Here is a 24,942-nt window from a genome sequence, read left to right as displayed (position 1 = left end):
CCAAAAACTCAATCACCACACAATAAGCTATGTAATAGACGTGAAGCCATCTGTAAGCTTAGAACTTCGATTCTTCAAAACTTTTAAGGAACATTGAAATATCTTAGTAGTACGTGTTTAATTATTATATCCGTCTATCTTTCCAGTGTCGCGTCAGCACCAGCAAGAATACAGCGCAAGGCAGGAACAATTACTGAACTAGTTAGCGCTGCGGCACTGTGTCCTCACATGTTTAATTATTAACAATACAGATTATTTAAATGAAGTTAAAGTTTTATCTGTATAATATAATCAACATGTTTTGCTGCATTTCATTTTAGAAATGAATACCGTCATCACATGTAAATACGCGCTTTATAACGTGGCGCAGGTTGTGCAATATTATAACTGTAGTGCAAGTTTATAGTGGGGTAATTGTACTTATAAGTCCAAACATTTCTACAAGGACCACTTGATGGACTGATTTAGTGTGTTTAGAGTTCTTGGGATTAAACTGTTTCTAAACCGCGAAGTCCGTACAGGGACTAAAGCGTTTGCTGTGGCTCAGGCAGCATCTGCTTCATGCTGTATACCGATAATTCTCTTTCCAATCAGCTGCTGCTGTGATTTCCCACTCAGATACAGTGATATAAATACTCCGAGTGGTGCAGTGAGAGTAATGTGGAAAAAGATGATCTGCTGTGGCAACCCTTAACGGGATCAGCTGAAAGAAGATGCAGTGAAAGTTACAACGCTAAAGCAGTTATGGTATTTGGAATACTATGGCTATTCCCTGGACCATTATATTGCTACAGGTTAATTACAATCAGATGCATTACACTAATAAACAATATGCAGTTAATTTCAGTGTATTTATAAAGCTGCGCCAGGAATGTGGATTTAAGAAAGAAAGGGTGATCACACAGGAACAGTAGCACTGCTTTGACGCTGGGTGCCGCCAGTCTGCAAAACCGGGCGGATAAATTGCGTACGCCAAGGAATTAGTTACCATGGAAATGTGCGTGGCTTTACGCCAAGTTTAGGTTTTATACATCGCGATTTGAGCGTGGAAAGGTTCGTACGCAACATTTCTGTGCGTACGCACCGTTTATACATGAGGCCCCAGGTGTTTATGATTTTCCCTATCTTTAGTTCTACTGATGTTATATGACATTATGAAAAGAGTGGTAGAAAAAAGGAATCCAGCTAGGCTGGAGAAGTCAACTAACTGGAAGGCATGGATTTTGCAGGTAACAATTGTTTCTACTTCTAATGTTTCTGTATATGGAGCATATTCTGAGAAAACTAAAAGATGATGCTGAGGCTATTGGGTTGAAAAGCAGCTGAATTAAAACAAAGCAAACTATTAGTATACATAACAGTAAATTGGAAATTGCTGGAAGCTATGTAGAAGCCATGGATTCATTTGTCTGCTTAAGGGGCATTGTAACAGAAGCTCAAAGGTCTAGGGATGCAACATTTGTATAGCTGTGAGCCATTTGGAAAATAAACATAGGGCTTACTTTATATGAACAGAAGAGTAATAGTAAAAAGGAAAATTAGAAATTCGATACAATTTGAAGAATTTATTTCAAATTGTAGAAGAATATATTTCAGTAATTCAGCAGTCAAAAGGATAAATACTGGATACAAAATGGAAAATGCTAGCAATACATATTTTGTAAAGTTTTTACTTGTAAAGAAATTGTAAATCTTTCCGTAACTACAAGAAATATTAATGAAATACTAACAAGTTTGAAATTACAGAGAAAGAAGAACTGCTACAAATAAAAAAGACGAAATCAAACATAATTCCAGAGCAAAATAACATTTAGTCACACGTATTCAAGGAAATCAATGATAATATATATTTGTTACATTTTTTTGCCATAATCATTGAACTCGGAAGAAATTCTTAATGACTGGAAGCAAACATAGTCTCATTATAAAGAAAGGTGACGGGACTGATCCCATCCACTAAACTTAGTGTGTATTAGATGCAAATTAGCAAAATCGATTATTAAAGACAAAATTGATCAACTTACAGAACACTGAGAGCAGGCATTTTAGCAAACAGCCATCATATGTTTACACATGGGAAATAGGAATTTAAAAATATGCTAGAATTTTATGAAGAAGCAAAAAAGCAGAGGGACATGTACAATATTATTTATCTCGATTTCCAAAACCTTTTTTATAAGGTCCCATGTAAGAGGCTAGTGGGAATCCAACGCTCAGCTAGTAGGTGGGTGCAAAAGTGGCTTAAACACAGGAAACAATGAGTTCTCATGCAAGTAATGTTTTCTGAATTATTTGATGTTAAAATCAGGGTCCATCAAGGATCAGTGCTGGGGAATTGTCTCTTTTATATTTACAAAAATTACTAAGATAACAATGTTACTAGTTGATTAAGTTTGCAGATGACAGAAAACTACAAAGATTGTTGGATATCCTAGAATTAGCAAAATCATTACATACTTCGGTAACCCAGCCACAGGGGATGCACAAACCAGTGTGTTTCTTCGTGCCGGTCCCAAGCCCGGATAAATGGGAAGGGTTACGTCAGGAAGGGCATCCGGTGTAAAATTTTGCCAAATCAATATGCGGGCAACAATACAAATTTCCATACCGGATCGGTCAAGCCCCGGGTAATAATAACCGCCACCAATACTGTTAGCCAACAGGGTGCTGGCAGAAACTGGGCTACTGTTGGCTGAAGAAGAAGAAGGAGAAGAAGAGTGGGGAGACATGTCCGGAGGCAGGAAGAAAGGAGGAAGGTAAAGAGAGTGGAACTGAGGGTAGGAACTTTGAATGTTGGCAGTATGACTGGTAAGGGGAGAGAGTTAGCAGATATGATGGAGAGAAGGAAGCTTGATATATTGTGCGTGCAGGAGACTAAATTGAAGGGGAGTAAGGCCAGGTGGATCAGAGGTGGATTCAAATTGTTCTATCATGGTGTGGATAGGAGGAGAAATGGGGTAGGGGTTATTCTGAAGGAACAGTATGTCAAGAGTGTTTTGGAGGTGAAAAGAGTGTCAGACAGAGTAATGATTATGAAGCTGGCAATTGGAGGTGTGATGAGGAATGTTGTTAGTGCATATGCCCCGCAAGTTGGGCGTGCAATGGATGATAAAGAAGATTTTTGGAGTGAGTTGGATGAAGTGATGAACAGTGTACCCAAGGGACAGAAAGTGGTGATTGGAGTGGATTTCAATGGACATGTTGGTGAAGGGAACAGAGGAGACGAGGAGGTGATGGGTAGGTATGGTGTCAAGGAGAGGAACGAAGAAGGTCAGAGGATAGTGGATTTTGCTAAAAGGATGGACATGGCTGTGGTGAATACGTATTTTAAGAAGAGGGAGGAACATAGGGTTAAGTACAAGAGTGGAGGAAGATGCACACAGGTAGATTACATCCTACGCAGAAAAGTCAATCTGAAGGAGATTGAAGACTGCAAAGTGGTGGCAGGGGAAAGTGTAGTTAAGCAGCATGGGATGGTGGTCTGTAGGATGACGTTGGAGATCAAGAAGAGGAAGAGAGTGAGGGCACAGCCAAGGATCAAGAGATTGAAGTGTGCAAAGTGGTGACAGGGGAAAGTGTAGTTAAGCAGCATAGGATGGTGGTCTGTAGGATGACGTTGGAGATCAAGAAGAGGAAGAGAGTGAGGGCACAGCCAAGGATCAAATGGTGGAACTTGAAAAAGGAAGACTGCAAGGTTGAGTTTTGGGAGAAGGTGAGACAGGCACTGGGTGGTAGTGAAAAATTACCAGACATTTGGGAAAATAAAGCAGATGTAGTAAGGGTGACAGCAAGAAGGGTGCTTGGCGTGACATCTGCACAGAGGAAGGAGGAAAAGGAAACCTGGTGGTGGAATGGGGAAGTACAGGAGAATATACAGAGGAAGAGGATGGCGAAGAAGAAGTGGGATAGTCAGAGTGATGCAGAAAGTAGACAAGAGTACAAGGAGATAAGGAGCAAGATGAACAGAGAGGTGGCGAAGGCTAAAGAAAAGGCATATGATGAGTTGTATGAGAGGTTGGACACTAAGGAGGGAGAAAAGGACCTGTACCGATTGGCTAGACAGAAGGACCGAGCTGGAAAAAATGTGCAGCAGGTTAACGTAATAAATGATAAAGATGGAAACATACTCACAAATGAGGAGAGTGTGTTGAGCAGATGGAAAGAGTACTTAGAGAGGCTGATGAATGAAGAGAACAAGAGAGAGAAGAGGTTGGATGATGTGGAGATAGTCAATCAAGAAGTGCAACGTATTAGCAAGGAAGAAGTAAGGACAGCTATGAAGAGGATGAAGAATGGCAAAGCCGTTGGTCCAAATGACATACGTTTGGAAGCATGGAGGTGTTTAGGAGAGAGTGGCAGTGGAGTTTTTAACCAGATTGTTTAATGGAATCTTGGAAAGTGAGAGGATGCCAGAGGAGTGGAGAAGAAGTTTACTGGTGCCGATATTTAAGAATAAGGGGGATGTGCAGAACTGTAGTAACTACAAGGGGATAAAATTGATGAGCCACAGCATGAAGTTATGGGAAAGAGTAGTGGAAGCTAGGTTAAGAAGTGAGATGATGATTAGTGAGCAACAGTATGGTTTCATGCCAAGAAAGAGCACCACAGATGCGATGTTAGCTCTGAGGGTGTTGATGGAGAATTATAGAGAAGGCCAGAAGGAGTTGCATTGCGTCTTTGTGGACCTGGAGAAAGCATATGACAGGGTGCCTCGTGAGGAGTTGTGGTATTGTATGAGGAAGTCGGGAGTGGCACAGAAGTACGTAAGAGTTGTACAGGATATGTACGAGGAAAGTGTGACAGTGGTGAGGTCTGCGGTAGGAGTGATGAATGCATTCAATTTGGAGGTGGGATTACATGAGGGATCAGATCTGAGCCCTTTCTTATTTGTAATGGTGATGGACAGGTTGACAGACGAGATTAGACAGAAGTCCCCGTGGACTATGATGTTTGCTGATGTCATTGTGATCTGTAGCGATAGTAGGGAGCAGGTTGAAGAGACCCTGGAGAGGTGGAGATATGCTCTAGATAGGAGAGGAATGAAGGTCAGTAGGAACAAGACAGAATACATGTGTGTAACTGAGGTCAGTGGAATGATGAGGATGCAGGGAGTAGAGTTGGCGAAGGTGGATGAGTTTAAATACTTGGGATCAACAGTACAGAGTAATGGGGATTGTGGAAGAGAAGTGAAAAAGAGAGTGCAGGCAGGGTGGAATGGGTGGAGAAGAGTGTCAGGAGTGATTTGTGACAGACGAATATCAGCAACAGTGAAACGGAAGGTCTATAGGACGGTAGTAAGACCAGCTATGTAATATGGGTTGGAGATGGTGGCACTGACCAGAAAGCAGGAGACAGAGCTGGAGGTGGCAGAGTTAAAGATGTTAAGATTTGCACTGGGTGTGATGAGGATAGATAGGATTAGAAATGAGTACATTAGAGGGTCAGCTCAAGTTGGACGGTTGAGAGACAAAGTCACAGAGGCGAGATTGCGTTTTTTTGGACATGTGCAGAGGAGAGATGCTGAGTATATTGGGAGAAGGATGCTAAGGATAGAGCTGTCAGGCAAGAGAAAAAGAGGAAGGCCTAAGTGAAGGTTTATGGATGTGGTGAGAGAAGACATGCAGGTGATGGGTGTAACAGAACAAGATGCTGAGGACAGAAAGATATGGAAGACGATGATCTGCTGTGGCAACCCCTAACAGAAGCAGCCGAAAGAAGAAGAAAAGTAACATCACATACTTCGGTAGGTATGAGGCAATTGAAGTTTAATGCAAAGATTACAAATAACAAACTAAAATGCTACATTTAATTACTGTACTTGATGGAGGGTCTAAAGCAGGGATACTCAGTTCCAGTCATGGAGGTTCACTGAGGGTGCAGCGTTTTCATTCCAACAAGTTTTGAAATTATACGCCAGGCTTAGCAGATAATGAAGTTTGGTATTTAATTATATGGCTGATTAGTGCTTTCATTTATCACCTTGTAGATTTTTCATTGTCTACAGTATATGTTTGGTGGTTTGGAACAGATTTGTACCCTTTGGTCCTTGGCTTCTATCTCATTTATTTCAAAACATTGCATTAACACATATGTTTTTAATGATGCATAAAAACACCGGTTTAAATAGAAAAACATTAGCTGGAGAGTTGGTGGTTCCTTTGTCATTTACACCTCAGTATTAACTGATGACTGGTTAAGAAAACAGGCAACTAGTAAAGCTGCTTAAAAGTAAAATAAGCAATTAAGGGTTCTGTACCGTAATTAACATGATGATTAAAACTAAGCCCAAAAAACACATTGCTTTAGTAGTAAATAAATGGGTTCCATTAAAATTTGGTTAAAGCAAAATCCTGTAACCATTGTGGACCTCCAGGACTGGAGCGGAGTACCCATTGTCTAAAACATAAAAATACACCCTGTGAGCATATAATATTTACAATTTGTAGTGTACTCATCAATGACCATATCTAGACAGTGTACAGAAGTGATTAGAAATGTTAATATATTTTAGGTTATAGAGCACACTGAATTAAGTACAAATTAAGGAAGGTTATGCTAAAGTTGTACCTGTGAAACTTCATCTGAAATACCGTATTGCATTTTGGTCTCCATATTACAAGAGATATATTAGTGTTTGGAAGGGCCAAAGATGAACCACAAGATTATAGGACTATGGAGTATATGCTATGTGGGAAAAATTGAAGGTGTTAAATATTTGCATGTAAAGTAAGCAATTGAGATTGAGAGATAACATGGTAGAAATGAAATGTTGTTAAAAGTCAATTTTGCACATTTGTTATAAAGTATCTCTTCACTTATATATAACCAAATACATTTAATAAGTTACCAAGCAGTGCAACACAGTAGACTAAAACATCAAAACTTGGCTTGAGAGTTTTTTTGAAAAGTTAGGTGAATAGTAATCCATGTAGACATAGCTGAATAGCTAACTCTGGTCAAAATTGTTCTTATTTTATATTCTAACTTTAAGTAAGTGTTGATGTACATAGGAGTGTACCCTGTGATGACTGTTGCTACATCCAAGATTTGTTCCAAAACTCTGTGCTATCAGCATTGCCTCAGATCCCAACAATGGATAGAGAAATGGAAGTACAAAATTTGTTTTAATGCAGTATGTAACACAAATCACAATAGCATTTTATACTAGGTAAGAATTTTTAACTCTACAAATCTTTCAGTTTAAATGTAAAATTGTAATAAAAAATACTCACCTTCAGACGCTCTTCTTTAAAAATTACTGATTGAATTTCACTTGTAATACTGGTTGTTGTAAAGGTAATAGATTTTTCTACTCCATTGAGTGTGACAGCTGCTTGAGGAACACCATCCTTAGATATAATTCTCCATAAGTCAAATGTTTCCTTATTCACTGGTGACTTAATTCGCAGAGTGGCTACAAACACATATGATGGTGGGAGGCCCTCTGGAAATATATCCCTGAGAAAAACAGTAATAAATTCACCATGATGACCCAATGTGGACAGTTAAGTTTTTAAAGTCACTCAGTCATTTTCAAACCCGCGTAGTCCTGAACAGGGTCAAGGAGGTCTACTGGAGCCTATCCTGGCTAGCATAGGGTGCAAGGCAGGGCCAAACCCGGGACAGGGTGCCAGTCCATCGCAGAGTGAACACAAACCCGCACTAATACATCCACCCCAACCACATACAAGGGCCAATTTAGCTTTGCCAATGCATCTAACCTGCATGTCTTTGAACTGTGGGAGGAAACCCATGCAGACATTGGGAAAACATACAAACTCCATGAAGAGAGGACCTGGGACGCAAACCCTGGTCTTATTACTACAAAGGAGCAGCACTACCACTGTGCCACCTTGCCACCCCTAGTTTTTTCATTCTTAGTTTTCTGCATAATCCAATGCCTTTTGCAGAAAGACATTTCAAGTACAGATGGGTAATGCCTTGAAAATGTGCAATTCTGTGGTACAATAAAATGTTGCAAATTTGTAGTATTCATCAATAAAGTATCTTTTTTACAAAAAATATCACAAGTAGGGTGTCACAGTGGTGCAGTGGTAGCGCTGCTGCCTTGCAGTAAAGACTCAGGTTTCACATCCTGGGTCCTCCTTCCTATGTCCATGTGTTTTTTTTTCTGAGGTTTCCTCTCATAGTCCAAAGACATGCAAGTTAGGTGGATTCATTCTCTGTTGGCATCCTTCTCTGCCTCAAATTATAAATTAAATAAGCCCTAGTAGGGACAAACCTTTTCATTCAGGTATCACTGCCCCGGACTTACTTCTGATATCAAGAGGCTTTATAAAATCCTGAGGCTACATTTGTTTACAGTTGTTATTAATTCTTCTGCAATACCGAGCCCTAGTTTTCTTTAAATAGTCCATGCTGCAACAGCTGTATCCTGACCCTTCTGTGGTTATTAAAGAAAGCTTAGCATTCATGTATTCTTGATGGATATTTCTCCTTCCCTCTGTTAACCTGGAAGACACATTTAAAGGCTCTTGCAAAGTTACCTAGGTCTAATCAGTTCTACAGCCATTTTTAAACCCATAGTAGTTAGGCATTAATGAATCACAAAAAATCACATAATTGTAGTTCTGAAGTAATTAATGTGCTATTTAATTACAATACTTAACATGACAGAAATTAGCCTTTATGTAAATACATAATTTACATGTATTTACACTCAAGTGGAAATGGGATGCTTTGTATTTTTGCAGTTTTATATTACAGAGTCGCAATGGCTAGATTCAATGCTTTTTACGTGGTTCTTTGTGTTGCTTGCTATCCTTAAAAGGACTGCTGGTTTTTTGCCACACTAATTGGAAAAGCAAATGCAATTATGCAAATTCGTTTACAGTATAAGTGTGAAAATATCAAAATCATGTGAATTAAACACAGTCGAAGTGAGAAGTATTCTATTCATTGAAGTGGCTCTACAGCTACGAAGCACAAAGAATTGTGGGAAATCGAGGTGCAAAGCTTTGCCCATTGACCCGTGTTATTTGTAAAAAAAGTGATAATGCAAAGTGGAAACACGTTTTACTTTTCATTTTTGCAGCTTTATTGCTGTTCAGACTGAAAATGAAATGGCAAATGGAGTTATTTCATTTTAATTTTGTGTTCTTGCATGTAAACTTTAAAAATCACATTGGAAATGGGATTATTTAATTTTCACTTTTGCAGCATTCTTGAACATAGACTTCGAAACTGAAATAGCAAATGGGGTTATTTCATTTTAATTTTTGCAGCATACTTGTGCATAGACTTTAAAAATGAAATTGCAAAAGAGAGATTGCATTTTTATTTTATAATTTTAATTTTATTTTTTACAAAAAATACCTCCCATAGTTCTGGTGCAATGTAATCTATAACACCTGGCATATGGGAGAAATTCAGAGATTGCGGCCTAGATGTAAGTGTTGGTGGTGATTTTTCAGCCTGTTTCTTAACTCTTGAATAGTCCAGGTCCTGTAATGTGGGAGGAGTAATGCCAATGATCTTTTTGCCAGATCTGAATATTCATTGTAGCCTATTCTTGTCACATTTAGCTGCTGATCCAAACTACACTGTGATAACTGTCACTATCAAGTCAGCATTCAGAATGGTGATAAAACCTGATAATTTCATAAAGAATGGATTATGTTTTACTGCTTGTTTTGCATTTCCAAACAATTATTAGATGCCGCTTATGACAAAAGAGTGAAGAATTCTTACAATTCCAAACTTAAAACAATGAAAAGATGTGACTAATTTTCTGAGGTATATTTTCATAAGGGTAATTTAAAATAATTTATAAAACTTGCAGGATAGGGTTGATGTGGCCCTGTGTTTCCTCAAGTGATACTAGGCTTGGAATTCCTCTAGTAGATCCTGGTGTCCCCGCACCAATGAGCGTTTCCGTTACCTTTAAAAGGCCAAGACTCCAAAGCTGCTCCCTGACTGCCTGTTCCAATAAATAAACAGCATAGCCTGACATGTTCCCTTCTTGGCTTCTATTTGTCAGTTATTTTGACTAGTTATAACAACTTCCCCCAGCCCTAGGATGTTTGTAAGACATCCTTGACTATTGTTAGGTCTCTAGACTTCCAGCATCCTGGAGGGTACACTGCATCCTTTCACCAGTCCATATGGCTAGGGCAGAGTGGTGACTCTGAGGCTAAGGATCTGTGCTGGTATTCCGAAGGCTGCTGGTTCGAATCCCCATCACTGCCAAAAGAGATTCAGTGGCGCTGTACAATGGCTGAACCTGTGCTCTGACCCCAAGGGATATGCGAAAACTAACAAATTCCTAATACAAGAAATTGTATAAGGTGAAATAAAGAACAAAAAAATAAATATTTCTTTTATATTTGTTGTGATGCCCTACCCATTTCACTTTCATGGTATGCACCATATAAATAGGACATGTCCCCTTGTGATTAGACACTTTCATGTATGGGACATCTATAGCTACCACTGTGTTTTTCTCTTTTGGCTCAAGGTTTTCTATGAGACCTAGCCTTTCCATATACAGTACCATCCTGGTAGGGCCCTTTCACCTGGAAGCCTCTTGCCAACCAGGCACATCTTCAAAACATATTTAGATTATTTCAAATGTATTATCCACTAAAGCAGTAAATTATCATAGTCAATGTGATAAATCAACAACTGAAGGAACAACATTAACACAAAGTTCCTCCAATTAGAATGCATTTTATATATTTCTAATAAATTATAATATACTGAATATGCTGATCCAAAAAATCAATATTCACCAATAGTAAACTAAGCACAAAAGATTTAGAGTTAATAGCCAGAAACCATAAGTTTTAGTTGATGTAAATAAAGGGGTGGGCAAAAATAGGTTTACAGTTGTGAGTACACGAAAAAGAGTTTATTCATGTATTATTATTTATTTATTTATTAATTATTGTATTATTTATTTGTATTATTTGCCTTCTTCTTCTTATTATTATAAAAGAGTGCTTGAGTGTAGCAAGTAGAAGAATTTGTAAATAATGAAGGCCAGCAATTTGAGAACTTACAAGATTGTACCTAAGTGCATTGTGACATTATAACATTCTTTTGAGTTAATTAAGTTAATAAAGCTCTTGAATTAATAAAGCTATTCTTATAATCATAAATTGCAAGTCTTTTTACATACAAGCAACTGTAAACCTACTTTTGCCCACCCATGTATTTGTTTTAGGGAATATGAAGAATGCTTCATTTATTGGTCATAAAAATATGGCAAAGGCTATCCCCCAGTTCTTACATAACCTAATATCTACTGTTTGAAAGTGTCTACTAGAAAAGAGTGTACCACAGATACTGCTACTAATACTAATTAATGCCTTTAACAATGTAACAGAATGAATGTGAAAAATGTATACAAATATATAAAAGTGAATTCTTTAGAAATAAAATAAAAAATGTATTCAAAACATACAAAACTAGGCTTATACAGGTGCTGGTCATAAAATTAGAATATCATGACAAAGTTGATTTATTTCAGTAATTCCATTCAAAAAGTGAAACTTGTATATTAGATTCATTCATTACACACAGACTGATGTATTTCAAATGTTTATTTCTTTTAATGTTGATGATTATAACTGACAACTAATGAAAGTCCCAAATTCAGTATCTCGGAAAATTAGAATATTGTGAAAAGGTTCAATATTGAAGACATCTGGGGCCTCATGTATAACGCCGTGCGTAGAACTCACACTATAACATGGCGTAAGCACAAAAGCGGGATTGTGCGTACGCACAGAAAAATCCAGATGCAGGAATCTGTGTGCACGCAAAATTTCACGTTCTTCCACTACATAAATCCACGATCAGCGTGAAAAGTAACGCACGTGCATGCGCCTTCTGTCCCGCCCCAACTCCTCCCAGAATTACACCTCTTTGAATATGCAAATCAATATAAATAGCCTTCTGTGAAAAGACAATGGGAAAAGCACAGGGGAAAATATAAGAATTTCAGCGAATACCAAGTGGAGGCAAAGGAAAAACCTACTATTTGTTGGTTTAAACAGTGGTATAATCAACAAAAGAAAGTTGATCGAGGGACAGAGTGTCGGAGAAACTCGAAAGATCAAGTTCACAAAGTCGCACAGTGCCCGAAATAAAAAAAAAATCACATATCAAAGTCGCCGTGAAAAGGCGAGTCGTAGCCCACCGTCTGAGTGTCATATGAAAGCTTATTAGGGTACAGACAAAAAAAATTGGCACACAGTGGGAAAAAAGCACGAAATGTCAACTTTAATCTCGAAATTTCCACTTTAATCACGCAGTTTATTTTGCCATTAAAGTAGAACATCATAAACTTCATCTTAAAATCATTTATTTTACTAGTTTCTCAAGTAGCACGTTAAATGCTTTGTTCTGTATTTGATTCTCTATGTGCTCTATGTGTGTGAATCACTACGTGCTTCCGTTCTTTCTCTTTCTCCGACAGGACACAGAATCCATTACATTCGAGATATTACAGCTCTCTGAATAATTAAAATACTGAGATGTATACGTGATATCATTTTCATGATGATAGCAATGAAAGCATGTTATTAAACATGGGAACACGGTGGCGCAGTGATTGTTCATATCTCACGCAAGAGGCTTGCTGCGCCATGTGCGACCTTCATTGAAATAATTTATTACAGAAGTACTGTCTCTTTCAAACGTACTTTTCTTTCTCCAAATACCCAATCGCCACACAATCAGCTCTGTAATAGACGTTAAGCCATCTGTAAGCTTAGAACGCCGATTCTTCAAAACTTTTAAGGAACATTGAAATATCTTCGTAGTACATGTTTAATTATTATATCCGTCTATCCTTCCAGTGTCGCGTCAGCACCAGCAATAATACAGCGCAAGGCAGGAGCTATCCGTGAACGAGCTATACGCTGCAGCACCGTGTCCTCACATGTTTAATTATTAACAATGCAGATTATTTAAATGAAGTTAAAGTTTTATCTGTATACTATAAGCAACATATTTTGCTGCATTTCATCTTAAAAATGATATTGTCATCATACGCGCTTTATAAAGTAGTGCAGGTTGTGCAATATTATAACTGTAGTGTAAGTTTACAGTGAGGTAATTGTACTTATAAGTACAAACAGTTCTACAAGGAGCACTTGATGGACTGATTGAGTGCGTTTATAGTTCTTGGGATGAAACTGTTTCTGAAACGTGAGGTCCGTACAGGAAAGGCTTTGACGCTTTTTGCCGTGGTTGAGGTAGTGTGTACTTGAAACTGTATACCGATAATTCTCTTTCCGATCAGCTGCTGCTGTGATTCACACTCAGATACAGTGATATAAATACTCTGAGTGGTGCAGTGAGAGTAATATGGAAAAAGATGATCCGCAGTGGCAACCCTTAACGGGAGCAGCAAAAAGAAGATCAAGATGCAGTGAGCGTAACAACGCTAAAGCAGTTATGGTATTTGGAATACTATGGCTATTCCCTGTACCATTATATTGCTACAGGTTAATTACAATCAGATGCATTATACTAATAAACAATATACAGTTAATTTCAGTGTATTTATAAAGCCGCGTCAGGAATGCGGAGCTAAGAAAGAAAGGGTGATCACAGAGGAACAGTAGCACTGCTTTGACGCTGGGTGCCGCCAGTCTGCAAAACCGAGAGGAGAAATTGCGTACGCCAAGGTACGAGTTACCGTGGAAATGTGCGTGGCTTTACACCAAGTTTAGGTTTTATACATCGTGATTTGTGCGTGGAAACATTCGTACGCAACATTTCTGTGCGTACGCACCGTTTATACATGAGGCCCCAGGTGCCACACTCTAATCAGCTAATTAACTCAAAACACCTGCAAAAGCCTTTAAATGGTCTCTCAGGCTAGTTCTGTAGGCTACACAATCATGGGGAAGACTGCTGACTTGACAGTTGTCCAAAAGACGACCATTGACACCTTGCACAAGGAGGGCAAGACACAAAAGGTCATTGCTAAAGAGGCTGGCTGTTCACAGAGCTCTGTGTCCAAGCACATTAATAGAGAGGCGAAGGGAAGGACAAGATGTGGTAGAAAAAAGTGTACAAGCAATAGGGATAATCGCACCCTGGAGAGGATTGTGAAACAAAACCCATTCAAAAATGTGGGAGAAATTCACAAAGAGTGGACTGCAGCTGGAGTCAGTGCTTCAAGAACTACCACGCACAGACGTATGCAAGACATGGGTTTCAGCTGTCGCATTCCTTGTGTCAAGCCACTCTTGAACAAGAAACAGCATCAGAAGCATCTCGCCTTTGGACTGCTGCTGAGTGGTCCAAAGTTATGTTCTCTGATGGAAGTAAATTTTGCATTTCATTTGGAAATCAAGGTCCCAGAGTCTGGAGGAAGAGAGGAGAGGCACAGAATCCACGTTGCGTGAGGTCCAGTGTAAAGTTTCCACAGTCAGTGATGGTTTGGGATGCCATGTCATCTGCTGGTGTTGGTCCATTGTGTTTTCTGAGATCCAAGGTCAATGCAGCCGTCTACCAGGAAGTTTTAGAGCACTTCATGCTTCCTGCTGCTGACGAACTTTATGGAGATGCAGATTTCATTTTCCAACAGGACCTGGCAACTGCACACAGTGCCAAAGCTACCAGTACCTGGTTTAAGGACCATGGTATCACTGTTCTTGAATGGCCAGTAAACTCGCCTGACCTTAACCCCATAGAAAATCTATGGGGTGTTGTGAAGAGGAAGATGCAGTACGCCAGACCCAACAATTCAGAAGAGCTGAAGGCCACTATCAGAGCAACATGGGCTCTCATAACACCTGAGCAGTGCCACAGACTGATCGACTCCATGCCACGCCGCATTGCTGCAGTAATCCAGGCCAAAGGAGCCCCAACTAAATATTGAGTGCTGTACATGCTCATATTTTTCATGTTCATACCTTTCAGTTGGCCAACATTTCTAAAAATCCTTTTTTTGCATTGGTCTTAATTGATATTCTAATTTTCCGAGATACTGAATTTGGGACTTTCATTATTTGTCAGTTATAATCATCAACATTAAAAGAAATAAACATTTGAAATACATCAGTCTGTGTGTAATGAATGAATCTAATATACAAGTTTCACTTTTTGAATGGAATTACTGAAATAAATCAACTTTGTCATGATATTCTAATTTTATGACCAGCACCTGTACAGTTGCAGATACAGACAATTTCCATGAGTGTTATGAATAATTTCTGTAAAAGGCACAAAATGTTAGTTTACCTTAATTTTCCCAATGCAAATGCATAACAAAGGGAAATGAAGGAAATTATTAATCAATAGCTTAAGCTAATCACTTAGAAGCAAAATACTCATTACTATATGTCAAATTATTTCTTACTTCAACATGTACAGAATGCACACACTGATTCCCATTTATAAAAGTCTAATTTTTAAAATTGTAATTACTGTCACAAACTCACAATCAAATGGTATTTTGGGAGATACCAAAATGTATCAAATTAAAAACAGGGGTGGGGTAGGAATATACCAAAATTGGCTAAATACAATATTAGCACAGGCTGCTGTAGCAGCACACCATACAATTTTTCATAGAAAATGTTTCACTAAAATGCTAACTTTCAATGCTTTACTAACAAGTCACTAACAAATTACTAGGATTATCTGAAACAGATTAAGAAAACACATTTTCTTGCTGCTTATTAGATGAGACTGAGATGTCATCAGCAAATATGATGAGTGATCATTGTCATTTCCCACTGCACAGTAATGTCTGAAGAAGAGCCATGATATGGGATTGAGGCAGCACTGCTGAGATCACTGTAAAAAAATCACTGTAAATAAGGTTTTGTACCATAAATTTGCCACAAATAATATGCCTATTGGGACAGCCCTGTGTGCATGTATTAATATTTTATGATGTTGTAAAGATTGTTGAGAGACGCTATAGCCTTTCCCTATATGTTGCAGAGGAAGATGGGGTAGTTTTTATTAATGAATTAATCATCAGCTTGGCTTTTTCTCAAAACCAGTACTTAATGAGACTCCCCACGTTACCTTTCTTAACCTATGGTTAAGGATTCAAATTATAGCAAGGTTTTATTTTGAGATACACATCAATACAATGTATTTATAAACATAAATAGAAAATATGAACATTGAAGAATGGATGTGAGACAGATACAATAAACACACATGTAACACAGAAGAATTTATAGTAAGATTCTTTATTGTTTTTTTAATTTTTTATTTTACTTTTTGAGATGCAAAAGACTCATTTTTTGGTTTTACAAACTTTTTTACTATTTTCTTTTTGAACCTTTGGGTGACCATTTGCTCGCTCTCTTACTAAAATGCAAGCATTATGCAGGAAAACAGGGCTTTCTTGATTTCCTTGACATAGTCAATATAAACCTTGTCACACAATGACTTTATACTTGGAAAAAGTAATAGTTGTTTGAAGTTCTAATTTATCTTGGGTAAATAAGAAAGCTTAATGATTACAAGAATTCAGTGAGATGTCTTGTGCTGTTTGGGATTGGTGTTGTCATTGATCTGAATTTAAGTTAAGAATTTTACTTGTCATTTAGTGCACTTATTTATTTATGCTATTTCTTTGTCCATGGTGTGGTTCTCTTTAGGTCACTTTGCAAGGAAGTCATGGATGGAATTTGACAATTAGGCATGGAGATCCAGATGAACCATAAAAAATAGCATTTTTTATAGTTAGAACGGTACTGCTACATATTTAGATCACATCCCAAACTGAAGATAATATATTGTTCATAATATAAATTTACAATATGGACTAAATTTCAACTTTAATTCTTCGAAATTATGAAAAACTAAGTATGCAAACAATATATACATTGAGAAAAGGATGTTTTTCAGCTTGTCTATCTACATTTTATAATAGTGTTAAAATATGCAATTTGTTATTTTTTAAAATTTTTTAATTTAGAAAAACACAGCAGTGTGATTTTTATATTTATAAGATACTGTATTTAGAATTATATATATTCTGCCATAGCTTTATTTGATTAACTCTTTTGGTGTGTTCCTAATAATTCACATTTTTATGTGTAGTCTGTTCTCTTATTTGTATCCTAATAATTACATTTGAAAACGAGCACAGAAGACACTCGAACAAATAACACTGAATACTGAAAAGCAGTTCCAGATCTACTAACGTGCTCATTGGTAAATAACTGATTAAATAGCCAGAACATGAGGAAAAGCAGAATTAAAATCATGATGTGTGGTAAAAATCTTAAAAAAAAAGTAAAAAAACAGTAAATTATCCCTATATATAAATGCATGGTGCATTCTCATAAAACTTGACCTGAGTTTTGTAGTTTTCACATTCAAAACTCAGAAACCATAAAATAATAACTTTCTTAATTAGGCAAGGAGTCCAATTAAAAATAGGTGATGTTTGGAACAAAAACCTGTAGGTAAATGGGTTCTACAGGACTGAACTTGAGATGCATTGGTATGGCATAACATTCAGGTACGTTGAAAATTTGAAAAATGCTTAGTACAAATTGATCCAATTTAAAATGCATAATACACAGGTAACATGTTAAAAAAAGGTTTGTCATCTGCTGCAGTTATGCATATAACACTGAGTCCCACTTATTAGGTGAATAAATAGTGTCTGAATTTACAAATCAAAATGCAAATTTAAAATTTATTTTGTCCTTGATAGATTTTGCCAACTCAACTGTCCTTAACCACTCTATAAAACAGCCTTTTCCCCAACTTAAATATTTTTCTGTGCAGGCTCATCAAAACTATTAAAAAACTTCAACATCTGGCTGCCTTCTGGCCTTTATAACTGTTCATAACTAGCCAAACTCATCAGCAGCTGAATGGTGGACATGCCATGAACGCCACTATTCCAGCAGTCTTGATAAAACTTCAGTCAGGGAAATCGAATGGCAACTGTTCTTTTATTTTATCACTGTACTCTTTAGTTTTCAGTGGGCACAACCAACTTCACCAAACTAGTAAAGTAATATATGTAGGATGAGCAAGAGAAAAAATGGGCTTCATATTATGCAAGTTTAAATTTTTGTTTATTGTGGTGTGTTTGTCTCTACAGCATGTATTCACAACCCACTTATAATTTCTCTTTATATTTTAATAAACACCAATAATGTGAACTTTATGTGCTCTTATTTTGTATGATACCATCCTGTTTCAGTAATTGATCCTGCAAACATGTGCTTACATTTCAAACGAGCTACCATTTAGGAAGTAATTCCATCATTAATGTTCATATATGTTCTATTAGAAGACATAATTAATATGCTATAGAATGTTATAGACCATAGTTATTTCACAACAGATTGCATACTGTAGTTTTCAACAGATTGCACAGACTTTTACAAATTATTTTTGTCCTACATAACACTTCATTTCTCTATATGTCTCCAAATCTCCATTTACAGCCAGCCAGCCTCTAACCACTGTACAAAGCACTGTTACAACTGATGTCCTGTTAAAATAGGAGAATAGTGATGGCAACAAATTTTAGGTTTGATGCCTACAATTCTTAATGACTTTTCAAAGCATACTTTTTAATTCCAAGTAAAGACTTTTTTTACACATATTGCACTTTATTTTCTTTATATAGATAGATTATATACTGTAACCGTAAGTAAATACTTTTATAAACTCCAATGTGGATTTTTTTTTCAAAAACTGATAAAATTAATAAATCTCTGCCTCTGTAAATGTTAATATTAACCAAAAAAACTGAGAAGTAGATTACCTGGTATTCTCAGTAAAGTCCATTTCAGGTGAAAGAAGGAAGGCCATCTCAGAGGTCAGAGAGCCTTGTGTTTTCTTTGCTTTCTGGGTGATTTTTAAGCCCACCATCAATTCAAAACCTTTTTCATCTCGTGATGCAACAGGTATCCTTGTAGGACACACAGACTCTGCAGAATATAATAAACACTGTGAATCAGCAAACCTGTGGTTTAAAAGTAAAAATTTGAAGATGTTATGTTTCAAAATACGTGTTCCAGTTTTTAAAATAGCTATGCCATTTCTAGCTTTCCACCAAAAAAAAAATCAAAGGATAATAGTTTAAAAAGTATTCATTTGAAACTTTTATTAGTGCTAATAGAATCAAAAACAAGCCAAGAGATATAATCTTAATAAGGTGCTATAAAAATATACTATTGCATTCCTCAATTCATACCAAGATACTCTTATAGGGGCAGCTGGACGAAAAACAACTTGGCGAAAGACAATTCGGCGAAAAGACAATTCGGCGACATCCTTGGTTGGATCTATACTGACTTGTATGAAGTTTTTAGGATGGGGTGCACTACAAGTAGGCTCAGCATGCATCTTCTTACCTGGAGCTAACAATTGAGATAACTATAGATCTTATTGTCTACAAAAAGGAGAGTACCCTTACAGGGTATGCAGATATCTCAGTCCTTGTCAGGTGTGGATGAAATTTGAAGTAAACACACAAAAGGTAGACTTACTTCTACATTGCCAACAATACACGCTAAGTTAAAGGGCTAACAAGTTCCAATGTGTCTATGTTTTCTAAGCTGAAATAGTGGCACAGCATTTTTCTAGTATAGCTAAAAATAGTAATAAAATTCTCTAGTGTGATAACTGCAACCATGTAGCATGCACGGTAACAGAGGAGTAAGTATGGCAAGTAGGTGAACTAGCCAGCTAGTAACTAACTACACTACCAGAGCTAATGCAGGCTAACCCTCTCATAGTCAAACTAACTCCGCTTCCCATATTACAGGTCCAACAAGAAATCAAAAGATGAGTAACTTTACAAATACTACCTTAGCAAACCAGTTAAGGTAAAAAAAAAAGAAATAACTAATCAAAACCAAGTAGTGTCATAGCAATATAATACATTTATTTTAATCAGGCTGTACTGCTCCTTTTCAGACTGTGTTCTCTCTGTCCTCCAGTCTCTATTTTCTTACTGTCAAGTCTGCACAAGCAGGCAGAGCACAAACACTGCATGTTTTTTTCTTCCTGAAGACAAATAATTTTAATAACGTATGAAGAAATTAAGTATTTGTAAAAACCTACTATTTGTGTTTCTCAGAATACTGTATTTGATGTGTGTGTGAGAGGGTGTGTGTTTCATGCTATCTATACTGTTATGTATTAATTTCATTTTATTTATTAATTTTTAGTATTGAACTTGTGCAAACTATTCTGAAGAGACATGCAAGTAAGATTTTCACTATACTATGCATACATGACAACAAAATTTGACTTGAATTGCATGATGGCAAAGTGTCTAATATTGCTATCTTATAGCTCCTGAGGCTTTTTTGATCCTGGGCACATTGTGTGTGCATTTTCTACTTTTGACCTTGAATGTTCCTCAGGGTACCCCATTTTAATCCCACATTACAAATGTGGGTAGAATGTCTGTAATTTGCCATAATACTGTATGCGTAAGTTGCGAGTGTCATGGATGGCACACATGGGCTGTTGTCCCGGCCAGGGTTGAGCAGGGACACTTACCCAACCGGGAGGCCAGTGAATTGGAAGAACCAGTGGAGATGTTGTCTGGTGAATATTTTCACCCCCAATACAATAGATGGTAGCATCCCTGGGCTTCAGTGCCCATTCCAATACCAACAAGGCCTGCTGGGAAATGGAGTCCTGGAGTATAGCCATGTTGTGTTCAGCTTGTGCCACCAGGGGAAGCTGCAGGCGTTTACAATCCCAACTTTGTGGGACTTCCGCCTGACCATGTCCAAGCACCAGAAGTACTCCCGGGTCTGAGATTAAATAAGGCGCTTCTCCTTACCTCAATGAGTCAGAGTTAGGAGGTAGTGAGGAAAATTTATCAGAAGGATGAAAGGAGGAAGAGAATCTGTGGGTATATTTGTGTATCTTGGTTGGTGTGCTATCAGAAAAGTGTTGTTTGTAAATAAAAACAATTTACTTGAACTCGGTATTGAGTTGGGTGAAATTGTGTCTGTGGCTTGTGGTTTCCAAGAATGTTTGTTTGTTTGAGCGTATGTAACATGGTGTCACATCCAAAGTTAGATTTTGAATGCTCCTGATACTATTATGTAGAATCTGGCTGTGACCCTTAGAGTTCTGGAGTGCTTGTCATTTTGTGCAGAAGTCTGTACATTGCCTGAAAAAGCAACTGTGGTGATTCAACTGCACTGTTTTGTTGTTGTTATGAATCCAGTGGTGAGCTTAAGAAGGACAATACTCTGTCATACAATGTGCAACTGCTAAGAGTTAACTATAGGCATATAAGGAATTATAGAAAAAGCATAATGTATACTCAAAATGAGACAGCCCACAGCGTTTATTTCAGAATAATAGAAACAAATACATCTTGTATTATTCCATAATTAAGGAATTTTTGTATTATAGTTTAAAAGAAAACCGCTCCAATGCAATACTTTGGTAAACTTCAAAATAAGGTCAATAAGAACAAAGAAAATCCCTTGTATGTGTCATATTTTAGAATCATAATGGAGAATCAACGACATATTGCATGACATGGAAGATACTACAGGGGAGATGAATCCATTCTTCATGAACAACTAAAAATGAGCAATATTGTGCATGTTGAGTGCCAAGAATATTGACTTCTGAAATGATGCATCACTGTATCCAGTGTACCAAGAGGAATTTCAAGCTAACAAGACACTTAACTCTTTTGGGGCTAATTTTTTTTTTGTTTCTTTTCTCCCAGGGCTCAATATTTTTCCAAAAACTATCTTTTTTTTAAAAAGAACACAAAGCAATGGTTTAACACAGGAGTCCCCAACCCCCGGTCCGCGGCCCACTACCGGGCCGCAGCTGTCTGACAGCCGGGCCGCGAGAGAACTGCCGGCAACTGAGACTCACTCAAGACTTTTCAGAACGCTTGGCGGGCTGGGCTTTGCAGTGGTTTGAGAGATGAGAGAGACCGAGGTGAGAAAGCATTACAACAAAGTATTTTATGGTCCCGACAGTTTCCCCATATGACACAAGTCTATAGAAATCTCGTTACTATGAAGTACATTCAGCAGATACTTTCATTACAACGAAGTGACCTTGAAATGCTTAAATGAATCATCCACAGAGCAGTTAGATCTGTGGTCGCAGCTCAGTTGTACACATTTGCACAACGATCCCCAAACACAAACGATGTAAAAAAAATTCTTTCTTCGAACTTTCCTCGTACTGTTTTTTTTTTTATGTTTTTGTTTTCTGTGGTTTTCAGTGATACCTTTTGCTTATTGGTTGTCAACATATGAAAAACGTCCATTGGAATTTAACTCATTGTCACCCTCCTATAGAAACGGCAGAGACGAAAAAACGATAACAGTGTTAATGTTTGTGATGTGCAATCTGTTGGAAAAACAAATGCAATGCATATGTCTTTGTTATATGCAAAAAAAAAAAGAAAAATCACGGGTTGCAAACATATGCGAACTGCTTAATAACTTCATAATAATAGAAATGTAATGTAAATTTTGTATAAAACTGCCCTACAAACCTGCCCTGAATCCTCAAACCCCGGGTTCCTGGAAAAATTTGCTTCTAGTAAAGTCGTCCTTGCTGTCAAAAAGGTTGGGGACCACTGGTTTAACGTATCAAATCAACAAAAATATTTATTTTTGACAAATGTTACTGTCTTGCATGTTGTATGAGCCTGCATACTATATGATTTCATATACATATCACATATATGTTACACAGCAAAGTCCTGCAAAGTATGATATCGATCAAAGCAGTCAATTGCATGCATTGCCACATTGCGCTGCTTACAATATGTGTTGCACTGGCGTCTCCTTTTCAATTGTCTGTTGCTGCACTTTCTCACATATATTGTTAGTGCGTACTGTAGAGAGACAAGTCACCCGTTTGATATCACGCCATGCCACTGCCACCAAGTTTTCCGCCCACATGAAAACCGTATTGTCACCTCTTTTCATCTTCAGCCTGTCTGGGTTCAACTGTGAAGCCATGTGTCTCCTGTTTACCCTCACTGTGCCACAAGCTCCAATTCCCCTGCTCTGTAGCTCCATGAACAATTCTGGTCATGTATAAAAATTGTCCATGTACACAACATGACCCAAATGTTCATAGCCCTAAAGCAGCTCCAGCACAACCTGACTTGTCAAGGGACAGTTCTCTCTTTGAAAGAAATACTTTCCTGTATATGTAATTACTTTCAGGCAGAAACCAGTGTTTGCTTCTGCCAGTACAAAATCCTTTATGCCATACTTTGTGGGCTTGTCTGGCATATATTGGCAGAAAAAAGGCGTCCCTTGTATTTTATCATAGATTCATCCACAGACAAATCATGGCCAGGCTGATAAAATTGTTTATATGTTAGTTCCACTATGTCAAGCAGGGGCTGAACTTTATCCATGGGGTAATACCCTGGCTCACCCCTTGGGATTTGCTTCTGGTTATCACAGAAGTGAATAAAACTTTGCAGCAACATGTACCTATCACGTGACATAACCTGTCCAAAGCCACCAGGGGACAAAGCACATTTGGACCAATGCTCCTTGAACTTATATCACCAGTCCAGTCCCATCTCTATTTGTAATGCTACAAAGCCCTTCATCTCGTCTTTTGTTGTGGGTTTCCACTTGAAAAATGAGAATGCGATGCAAGCACAGCCCACAATTCAAAAAATTGCTCTGCATACCTGTTTGTCTCATCTGACAGTAGCTGAAAAACAGCCTCAGGATAAAACAGCCTGAAGTAGTCCAGCGGCTGGTAATCTGTCGTGTCCAACAGCAAGCCATGCTGTCTTGTCAAGTCCGGTAGCCAGTTTGGCTCCCACGGTTCAATGTCTGGGCATTCCTGCCACACGAACCTTGCTGCAGGTGGATCAGCAGTGCAAATGCGCTCAGCTGGCAGCCTATCAGCTGGGGCAGCATCGGCTGGTGTCCGATCAGCTGATGCCAGTTCCTCACTTTCTTGCTCGATGTCCTGATCATTGTCAACAAAATCAGATTCTGAAAAATCAGAGTCCGACTCAGCAATAATGCGCAAAACATCGTCTGCTGAGTATTTTCTTTTCTGCACTTGCTTCACTCCCTTGTGAGATATCGATGCCATCTTGCCTTTGTTTACATTTGTTTACATTTCGTAACTTATGCACACACAAGGATTAGATGCCAAGTCAATGAGTCTAATATTCCTCCAAGCAGAGAGGGAATGCCTGTGATGTAACAGTGAGTTTTGTCACCATTAACAGCTGATTGTCGCCCTCTACCCCTGGATGTCTTTTGTCAACATGCGCCCTCAACCCCTCCTGTCGACAAAAGTCGACATCCGCCCTAAAAGAGTTAAGAACTAATTTAAACTAGGAACGAAACGTGAATACACCACTGTGACCATGACTCCGGACTTGGAAATTAAGGAGTAGGGAAGTATATTTAAAACTGAACACAGAAACCAGTTCTGTATGCAAAGAGTTATGAGACTTTGGAACAAACTACTGAGACATGTTGTGGAAACCTCAACGCCCTTTGAGAAGAATTTCGATGAAATTTTGGGACAGCTTAGCTATTAGCTAAGCATGCGAGGTTCATGGACTGAATCCTCTCGTTTGTCAAATTTCTTATGTTCCTATGTTCTAACATTTATAACAATGAAAGCATGGTGATTCTCCAGCACCAAAGTAATTAAAACCTTAAGCATATGTTGGTAAAGTCATGTGCACAATTTTTGTGATAAGGAGTGTATAGCCCATATTGACTACATGCCTTAAAGGGCAATTTTAACGCATTAATATTATGCTGATTTGGTTTGGTCTTTTTGGCAGTCAACAATTGGAAGGAGGTGAGGAAAGATGTTCACCATCCCAGTTCACAGGTTGCAAAGATTAAATCCACATTTTCGCAGAGTAGAGAGATCCCACAACTATATTATTTACTAGAGGTGGCACTATGTCACTACCCCAATCTGAAGAACTACCTCTATAGGATGATCTATTCAAATTGTGAA

At 37.9% G+C, this 24,942-nt stretch overlaps 1 protein-coding gene across 1 annotated transcript in view; it reads right to left on the bottom strand.

Moving 5' to 3' along the window:
• LOC114653503 (collagen alpha-1(XXI) chain-like) overlaps positions 1-24,942 on the bottom strand; it is a 263,740-nt gene that overhangs the window by 198,121 nt on the left and 40,677 nt on the right. The window contains exons 4-5 of the mRNA XM_051928764.1: positions 18,737-18,902; positions 7,233-7,458 (exon numbers count right to left, since the gene is read on the bottom strand). Of these exons, the coding sequence (XP_051784724.1) occupies positions 7,233-7,458; positions 18,737-18,902 (392 nt within the window). The remainder of the gene's footprint in view (positions 1-7,232; positions 7,459-18,736; positions 18,903-24,942) is intronic.

Source organism: Erpetoichthys calabaricus, chromosome 6, assembly GCF_900747795.2.
Source record: "Erpetoichthys calabaricus chromosome 6, fErpCal1.3, whole genome shotgun sequence".
Lineage (NCBI taxonomy): Eukaryota > Metazoa > Chordata > Cladistia > Polypteriformes > Polypteridae > Erpetoichthys > Erpetoichthys calabaricus.
Note: the sequence above shows the minus strand (reverse complement) of the source record. Positions and strands in the feature narration are given on the sequence as shown.